Raw genomic sequence first — 10,396 nt, 5'->3', positions numbered from 1 at the left:
CCAGCAATTTGCTTTAATTTTACTTCAATTAGCTGGCAACTTTTCACCAGCAATTTGCTTTAATTTCACAACAATGAGCTGGCAACTGTTTTGCCAGCAAATTTGTTGTAATTTTACAACAATTAGGTGGTAACTTTTCACCAGCAATTCAACTAAACTTCACCTTACTGGTGCAATGTGCAATTAATGAAGATTGGCCAACAGGCTGGCCCACTTGAGCCATGAAACTTCCCACACATTAAAAGGACAGGTGTTTCAGTTATTTTGTCCAACCACTGTGTAGACAATTCCACATATATATGGAATGTTTACTTATAAACATGGATCAGAATGAAAACTTTTTTGAACTGAAGTTTTGATATGTACAAGGGCCAAAACCAATCCATTTAAGAATATCCTTATACTTTTTTAAACACTATCTTAGAAGGAGCCCAGTCTGTTTTTAAACTGTAGTTCTAGAGCAGGAGCATCAATGATTGGAACATTCTAGGAACTTGTTAGCTTTTTGATACAGATCTCTCTTGTTACTCTGTTGTCAAACTCTATACCTAACCAATCTGTCAATTAGTGCCTTGCCTCACTTTATTACTAATCACTTTCATGCCGTGATTCAATGATTGCCAGCACCTGCCCAATGCCTGATTACTCTGGTCACATGGTTCACTTGCTCCACTATATAAACCTGGACTGTCACACTGCTTTGGTTGCTTGTCTGAATGGCACAGCATAGCGCCTGACTCACTGGCGCTCACTGGTACTGGCAATCAATTGATTAGCCGACTAGATGAGTGGTTGGTTTGTTGACAAGGTGGCTGACAGCATAGTGCCAGTTGACCAGCTAGCTGCCTGGCAGGTTGACTGACAGCCTGTCCGCCTGGTCAGTTGACTGGCTTGCTGCCTTGCTTGTTGACTGGCCGGCTGCCTGTCCGGTTGATTGGCTGCCTGGCTGGTTTAGCCAGGCAGCCAGTCAACCAGCCAGTGAATCGGACAGGCAGCTGGCCAGTCAACCAGCCAGTCTGTCAAGGCCAGTTGGCTACCTGGCCGGTTGGCTGCCTGACAAGTTAACTGGTTGGGTTGTTTCATGTCTTGAGAGCCATCTTGTAGCATAGCATGTTTTATGGTGTTTCCTGCATAATATTAAATTTAGACCACTTGATTGGTTTGACAAATACATTTCCATACAGTCCTTATTGTGACTGTTTTTGAATTCCACTTTGAGATGACTTGATAAATGAAAGTCCTCTTGAGGAAACTATTACTGTCACTGTGACATTGACAACACTATGCTGAGTGATTCATTATTTGTGCCTCATCCTTGCAAGGCAGAACTTGTAGAAATATGCTTAGAGCAGATGGGCATTATGGTACCATGCTATCTCAGTCATGGTGGTGGATGAGGACGATTGTTGAAGGCATCTCAGACATGGAGGCGGGCAGTGGGGGTGGAGGCGGGAGGAGGCGGGCGGATGAGGGGGCAGGACATGTGCCATGGTCAGATTAGTTTTGAAAACGGAACAGTGTTGTAATTTTAAACGACTTGCTGGCAACTGTTTTTTTCTGCAATTTGTTGTAAATTTAAAACAATTTGCTGGCAATTATTCCCCATCAATTAGCTGTAAATTTCAGTTTGAAATCTTTTACAGTGTACTGTTTCTGTACAGTCTGTACTGTACAGTCTGTACTGTTTCTGTATGCTATACAGTATTCTCAGTTGTTATTCCAAACTCTACAACCAGAGGGTGACAAGTGTTCTGACTTTTAAAGCATGAAGTTTCATGGTAGTATGCACATGCACTTTCCATGACAGTCCATGAGTTTCATTTCTCAAGAAACAGTAGAGGCAGAGAATGCTACACTGTAACAAATAGCTGTTTATTTACGGCAATTCTGCAACAGCATTCTACTGTTTTTCGAAAAAACAGACAACTACTGTGAAAATATTACTTTGAGTCACATATTGAGCATAAACAGTAAGTACTGCACAATAGCAGTATTCGCCGTTGTGGAAAAAACTAGAGATGCACCGGATCCTGATTTTTAGGATCCTGCCGGATACCAGATCCACTGCTTAAGATCCTGCCGGATCCGGAACCGGATACCGGATCCTACAAAAGGGTTGAAACATATAGTCTACTCGCACACGTGGGCCCTTTTTATTATGTTGGCGCAAACTATTTTTTAGACTCATTGGCTTATTGCCACACTGCCTGCAATAGCCGCTTCCAAAGAGATTTCACTCCATGCAGTGATTGGGGTTGTGAAAGACTGAAAAGCCTAGGCTAGACATGCACCAGACCCTGATTTTTAGGTAACATGCCGGATACCGGATCCACTGCTTAAGATCCTGCCGGACCCGGATCCTGTGAAAAACTCTATTATCCTGACGGATCCGGAACCAGATCCGGATCCGGATCAGGTGCATCTCTAGAAAATAACAAGTTATTTTAGGCAGGACCATTGAAACCCATTCATCCTCCACTTGTCCGTGATCACCATCAAACTACAATACCACCTGAAGAACTGAAGTAATTCTGACTGGTTAAAGATTATCTGATACTATCAAGCATGATGAAACAATTTCTAAGGAAACTACAATACTTAAAAAGTGCTTGATGCAGCAAAGTGTGAGTAGTACATGCATTTTGATAGTGATGAAAGTGTGAATGGCTGAAACATTTTAAGAACTTGTAACACTCTTGCAACAAGCAGTCCCATCTAAACCAATCTGCTAATCAGTGCCTGGCCTCACCTGAGTAGGGCTGTTATGCCATTATTCAATTACGGGCGTCACCTGCCAAGGGCCTGATGACTCTGGTCACATGGTACTCTTGCACCTGTATATAAATCTGGACTATCAACACTTCAGTTGCTTGCCTGCCTGCTGGCTGGCCTGCATGGCACAGCATAGCACTTGTTTGCCTACAAGCTTGCCTGCAAGCTTGCTTACATGCTTGCACACTTTCCTCTTTGTGAAAGCTTGCTGTATGTGGCATCATTTGTGGCATTGTTGCATATAATGTGCCTGCTGCAAATTAGGCATTGCTTTGAGAGCTAGCTTGTAGAGCTGCTTGTTCGCTGTGCTACTTGGTGCAAAATAATTTTTTAAAGACTGACCAATGCTATATTCATCATTGGCTCATCAAGAGATACAGTAAAAAGCCCACCTCGCACACTATCATTGTAACATAGCACTGCGTACTCTGAAATTTTATTCATGCCCATTTTACTTATACTACTGCATAAATATTGTAGAGCACTTTTAGTTTAACAATACTAATACTGTGAACGTTCTGTAGAGTACTGTTATTTAACAGTTCAATTGCTGCTGAAAAAATGTTATATACTGTGATACATTAAACAGCAATGAGCTGTATTTGATTTTTGGTGTGAAATAACAGTAGAATTACAGGTAAATATAATTGCCAGTAACTGCCGTTATTTTGCAGGGAAATTTTCTTAGAGTGTAGGAGAGAGAGGAGGCTATAATCATCTCAACTATTTTAAGTGTTACAGGCACATACCTAAAATGTTATGAGAATTTTTGTTTTTGTTTTGCATGCCTACTTGCGAGTCAATGGTGTAGGCTACTATACAACCATATTACAGCACAGTGCAACACATACAGTGATATAATCAAGCAATTATTTGAGGGTCCAAGATCAATGTCACAGGTGTTTGGCAAGGTCCGGTGTTACAGCCAAACTAGTCAGGGATGAGGGGTGCATTGTGATAACAAAATCTATAATTGATATTTTGATGTACAACTGTTAATCAGCAAATGTTGGGCAGCATCTCTCTTTTTTCAGAGAGCAACTAAGGTGGAAAGTCCAATGCAAGTGGCCTAATAGCCTACTACACACCTGCAGGGAGGGAGGGAGTGGGAAGGAGTCCTTTATTACACTGAGAGAGACAGACATACAGTTTTTTGAACAATGGTTTATTTATTGAAATGTATCATTTAAAACAATCCAATAAGTTTCACCAATTTACACCAGAATTTTTTTGAAAAAAATCCAAGACGTTTCACGAATTTACTTTAAACCAGATAATAGCAATAATGACAGACTTTGATATCTGCTCTGGGACATGACACTGATTATGAGAAATGACTTATGAGGGATTATAGTGCCATTAGGGATTTACTTTGTTGCATGTTTATTGCACTGACACACTCTCGTATTATAACCTACACCAGTGGGTTTTTTTTACCTTTTTTTGAGCCAAGGTATATTTTCTTTCATGCAGAAATGCAGACCACCAACCAAACATGCTGAACAAATGATCATGCAAATGATGACTGAATAGTTAGGCTGACGTGATGAATTTAAAAAGTAAAACTAAAAGAGACTTAAATTATAAAGTTATTAACACACACACACACACACACACACACACACACACACACACACACACACACACACACACACACACACACACACACACACACACACACACACACACACACACACACACACACACACAATACACATTATACAGTACAAAGTGAAATAAGAGTTCTGAACGTCATGTAAGTCATACCCTGTTCAACATACACACACGCCTACATATTACTACACTATAATGGACAGTAGGCCACTGATTTTGTGTTATCTATGATATTATAGGCTGGCCACAATGGCCTATAGAGGCAGTCAGAGGCAGAGCATTAAGATCTTTTATTAACAGCATAATATTTACACTTCCTTAAAATCTTTGTTTGGGTATTGAAGTAGGAAATTCAGAAAAGGAAGAAAAAAACTTCCTAATGACTTTTCAAGTTCAACTTTGCATCAGTTAACCCAGTAAGGTAAGCCATGTCCTGATTTTCTCATTCACAATGCGTTTAAAGCGACTATAATGCATAAACAGTATATATAAGCTGTACATGTGTGATAATACGTTTACAAAAAAATGGCTGTTTGTCTTGAAATTTAATAAACTTAACAAATCAGTCCATCTTCTTTTGTTTGAGCTTGACTCTCTGTAGGCTAGTTGTTAATAACATTTAATTGGCTTTTGGTTGTGATTTCTTGGTGAGTAATTAATTTGATTAAATTACTTTTTACAGATATTTGCAAAGTAGAGGGTTTGAATCTGAACTCAAAAAACTAAAACAGCTGTCCTTCAAGTCCCACTATTGACACCAGCCCTGTGTTCACATTTATAAACTCACGAAAGGAATATCAGAATGCCAATATATTATTATATTATGAGGAATATTAATATATGGCATATCATCATAGGTATATCATATTGATCATTTTTGTAAAATTATTTCTACATAAAGTAATGACTAAAAAGTATGTTAAAACAAAAAGTATGTATCACATGAATTAACGGTGTACAAATTAACAACATAAAAACGAAATACTAGGACACAAAATACCCATTTCGAAAAGAAGAGTTCAGATGCAAAAAACCCTAACTCCATTTCTGAAGACCTGCACTTCTATATTTGTAGAGAACCCCGTTTGGTTTACATTCATGTACTTGATACTACATATAAATAGTTATATAACATAAATAAAATAAAAATATATGAAATTTTGATAGCTTTGTAGGAAATAAAAATGAATTAAAGTTATTTTCTGAAAAGGCACTTAGGAGGTATTGTATCTGAACTCTTCAAATGTATTTTTTGTGGAGGTTTTGTCACAATGAACTGTGGTCCATGTTGACGAGTGGTGTAGTCTACGTAGAACGCGGGTATACGGAGTATACCCACTTCTAAATTTCTGGGATTTCAGTATACCCACTTAAAATTGTTTGATCCATTGTTTTGAATAGCACAAATATATACAGTATACCCACTTCAAAAATACTCAAATATACAGTATACCCACCATAAAAAAGTAGACTACACCACTGATGTTGACATAATCATCTACAAATGGTTGACAATCAAACGCATGTGGCAATAATGCAATAATGCCCTGAAATAACATTTAGCCTCTATAGCCTATAACCTCGGAAGTTGGAAATTAAACATATGCTTGTGTTGTGTTCGAGAGAGAGAGAGAGAGAGAGAGAGAGAGAGAGAGAGAGAGAGAGAGAGAGAGAGAGAGAGAGAGAGAGAGAGAAAGAGAGACATGATGTGAAAGAATAAATGCAAAGGTAGTCATTTCATTACATTTTATTCATATATGATTCTGTAAAGTACAAGTAGTTCAATCATAAGTAGTTAACCAGGACATTCAAATAAACAATCCCTTCTTCCCATTGCACTACTGGTAATTTGTCATAGTATACATTCATTGTGTCACAATTAAAAAATCACACCATTTTCCAAGGAGATCTTTAGTATTGGAGTACAGTAAAAAGATTGGCATTTCCTTTCAAAGAATACAAAATTATCAGACTGACATTACTTTCATCATAAAGTCTCATAGCAAGTAATTAAGTGGGCTACAAAGTACATAAATCATGAGGGGAAATGAAAGGCATAACTTAACAAAAGAGAACCCATCTGTAAAATACAGAAACCACCTTAAGCATAAAAGTCTCATGAAAAGAGAATGCCTATCTACCAATGAACGTTGGACACATCTAAATGAGGGTTGTTTTGATACCATGGGAATTGAAACAGAAGAGGTGGGCTATACTACAACTCTCTGGAGCACCACCCAAGATCAGCTCAGATCTTCCTATTCAGAATCAAGATTCGATAAGCATGATTTTTAGTGTGGTTAGGACATCAACAAATGTAGGCCTTTCTAATTAACACATACACAGGGGATTGCTTAGCACTTAGGCTACATGTATGCTCCTGACCATGCAGGCGGCATTGCACATGAGCCCGGTTCACTGTCAGAACTTGGGGATTTCACAGCCATACTCTGTCTCCCTCTCCTGCCACTACTGTACTTTCCCGTTTCCCTTTATTGTATACAGCAAAAGCTAAAAATATATATGTAGGCCTGCATTTTAAAAAGGAAGTGCTGGCTCTGTCCTGTTAGTCTCTGGAACAATGGCTGTGGAGAACTACGCTATGGGTATTGAGTTCGGTCAGGGATCAAGGTAGTTTCCCAAAACTGCCACACCTCTAAAGCCCACTTACTGCCTGCCTACTGCCTACTACAAGACACAAGATACAAGATGTTTTATTGCCATGTGTATATATATGAAACATATGCATACAATAAAAAAGCTTCCCTGCTCTGAAAGTTAAAAAAACAAAGTAAAAAGGCAAAAATAGAAGTAGGAAAAAAATGTATTTAAAAAGTTGAAAGCCGTCACCACATTTAACTATTTTAGCAAAAAGTAAAAAAGAAATGGCCAAATAATAATTAAAAACAACCAATCTTTTAAAAAGTACATAAAAAATCTATATGCAGAAACCTACTTCATGTTCCTGTAAGAGCCCTAGAGATTCACTGTAGCCCATATTACTCATGTTCAGGATTGGAACTCAAACAACTTCGTTTTTGTCTTGGTTTGTTTGCTTTTTTTCCGTTGTTTTTCTTTATCTTTCTTTGTTTGTTTTGGTCTGGTAAGTTTTCTGTGAATGTGTTGTTTTGCTTCTTTCTTTTTTCTATTCTTTCTAAAACATATCAGGGAAAATAAGACTTTTAGTTCGAACATAAAAAAAATAAAGAAGTAAATAAAAACATAAACATCTCAAAAGAAATGATAGGCCTATGACGGGGATAACGTAAGGCCCAAAACTAAATCAAAACCCCTTTTTTGTGCAGGGCCACCTGCATTCCTATCAGCATCCCTATACCCAGTGTTTCCAGATGTACAATAATTGTCATATTTGTATCAAAGTTTTGACCTCTTGTACCATAATGTTGGAAAAAAAACTATCCAAGTGTCTCTCTCTGTCAGAATCCAAAGGCTCAGCCCCACATGAAGGTGCTCACATCATAGGCGTGGGACAGTAACTGTCCAGCACATTGAAACATACTCCAAACATGCATTTTAGGGTCATGAGGTACAGTACATAGTAGTAGACTATATTGTATACCGGCACTTATGCTTCTTTTCCACTGTCGGTTTTCTGGTAGGCAGCCTACAACTCGACACAAGGAAAAGAGGCATTAGTGTATCTGTCTCAGCTCTGGTATTTATTGAAACAATGTGAAAGAAACTATATGTTATGCTTTCGGTTAGTGTGCAATAATTTGTTTCCAAAAACGATAATTTTGAGGTTTCGATATGATACTTTGACAATTTCCATCTGGCGACATTGCTGCTCTACCTGTTCAGTGGTAAGTCTTCTTTGCCCGTTCTTCCCATTCCCTTCCTGTCTCCGCCCCAGTCTGTCCTCCCTCCTCCAAGGCATCTACCATATCTTTCCAATCCACACAAAATTTATTTTCATCGATGGCGTCATTCAAACACTTAGCAGCTATTTCTAAAAATGTAATTGGGTCAAACACTATTTTAGTAACAGTTCCGGCTGTTCCACCAAGCACGGCGCCCACCTGCCCTCCAGCTTTTCCTCCATATTCACCCCCCCACACACATCCAGCCACTGCTCCTGTGACACCACCAGTTACACCACCTACAGCTGCTCCCAGTAGTTTCCCAAGAAGTTTCCCAACCTCTGAACCTCTTAAAAAATCTCCCGTGGCTTTTGACAACTTCCATGCACCGACTGCCCCACCTTTGGCTCCTCCCACTGCCCCTCCCACCATACCATAGATACACCCAGTAACAGTGTCGATGAGGAAATAATCTGCTTTGACAGATCTCAATAATGCAGCCACGTCTCCGGCTGCTGCTGCTGCTCCGACGGCAGTGGATACAGCAGCTTTTCCCTCAAGTCCTATTGCCCAGCCCAATGCTCCTCCCATCACCCCTGTCATTGGCCATCCCACAAGACTACCCAAAGCTCCAGCTGCCACTGGTGATCCTCCAAACGCTCCTCCAGTATATGCAGACTTCACTGCCAAGTCCTATCACTCCTCCACGACTGACGATCACGAAACCTGTCGCAACACATGTAAACATTGTGAATTTCGGAGCCTAAATAAGTGCTGGCACCCCACCACATCTACCTATCAAAGAGGTGAACTCTTTATCACCCCCCCCCCCCCCCCAAAAAAAAAATGCATTTAGAATATCTAAGATGGTTTGAAATTAAGAATTGGGTTTGCACATGTAGGCCTATAAGTCAGTCACCATGCCACATATGCCTATCAAAGAGATGAATGGTCACCGTCATTACCACAAAAAAAATTCAGGACAACTAAGACCATTTTACAATAAAAACTAGGTTTGCATGTATGGCCTTGCATGTCAGTCAGATTAGTAGGATTTGACACTATTCAAACATATTACCCCTTCCTTTTATTTTTGTTTCATTCCTGAGATCTGTCAGCAGCTGGAGAAAGTTGGTGGTCAAACACAAGTTGCATTTCTGGACATAATATTAATTTGCTCAATAATGTTTCAAAGACTCAGCTAAAAAAATGTTGTTACAGGAAATGATGTAACCTTAAACCCTTGTAGGCTACAGCATCCTTTGTAGAGAGAGAAAGAGTAGAGCAGAAGAGTGAAATAATAATAATAAAAAAACGTGTAGTTACCAGTTGATGGGCTGAGTGCAGAAGCTGAGGTTGCCGACAGGTTTGCCCATATCAGCATCAGACACAACAGATGTCTCATGTTATTGGCACTTCACACGGCCTGGGAAACAATCAGAGACGTTAAAAGTAAAAGTTAAAAAACACTGTCAGTATCCTTACCACAGCAAAGAGTAATTGATAAATATTTTTTCCATACGTATACTCTACATGTACGTACGTATACTATACTACTCTGTAAAGTACTCTGTTTACAGTGTTAATTCAGCTGTCACGGACCAACACTACAGGTGTTTAATTACACTCTCAATGTAACAGTGAAATACACTGTCTGCTAATTCGGGGACTTGTGCACTTTGGCCAAGACCATGAAGTACTCTATTAAAGTGTAGCCTGAATCATAAGAAGAGACATTGTGTCTTACCTTTTCTTTCAGATTCTTTCTCCGAGTCCTGCTCGAAGCCGGTAAACAAAGGGAAATGACCTCAGTTAAAGGAATATAGTATTTAGCAGCCAGGGAACAGCAGCTCCAAACAAAAATTGGTCTACAGTACAGCATGTGTCCCGTGCCACCAAAAATGTTGTTACTGGCACACTGCCTGCCGAGGAGAAAACACAGGAAACCAAGCTCCACCCTCCTGCCTCTCTCTCTCTCTCTCTCTCTCTCTCTCTCTCTCTCTCTCTCTCTCTCTCTCTCTCTCTCTCTCTCTCTCTCTCTCTCTCTCTCTCTCTCTCTCACACGCACACACCCACACACTCAGACACACACGCACACACACACACACACACACACACACACACACACACACACACACACACACACACACACACACACACACACACACACACACACACACACACACACA

At 39.6% G+C, this 10,396-nt stretch overlaps 1 protein-coding gene across 1 annotated transcript; it reads right to left on the bottom strand.

The window, feature by feature from the left end:
• Positions 1 to 8,204: 8,204 nt before the first annotated feature.
• Positions 8,205 to 10,080, bottom strand: LOC134458001 (uncharacterized transmembrane protein DDB_G0289901-like). Its single transcript, XM_063210068.1, has 4 exons — positions 9,955 to 10,080; positions 9,534 to 9,633; positions 8,905 to 8,933; positions 8,205 to 8,774 (listed from the first exon to the last, which is right to left on the bottom strand). Exons 2-4 carry the CDS (start codon positions 9,610 to 9,612, stop codon positions 8,205 to 8,207), a joined length of 678 nt encoding a protein of 225 aa, XP_063066138.1. The 5' UTR covers positions 9,613 to 9,633; positions 9,955 to 10,080.
• Positions 10,081 to 10,396: the final 316 nt, after the last annotated feature.

Source organism: Engraulis encrasicolus, chromosome 1 (assembly GCF_034702125.1).
Source record: "Engraulis encrasicolus isolate BLACKSEA-1 chromosome 1, IST_EnEncr_1.0, whole genome shotgun sequence".
NCBI lineage: Eukaryota > Metazoa > Chordata > Actinopteri > Clupeiformes > Engraulidae > Engraulis > Engraulis encrasicolus.
This window is presented reverse-complemented; position numbering and strand designations above follow the sequence as displayed.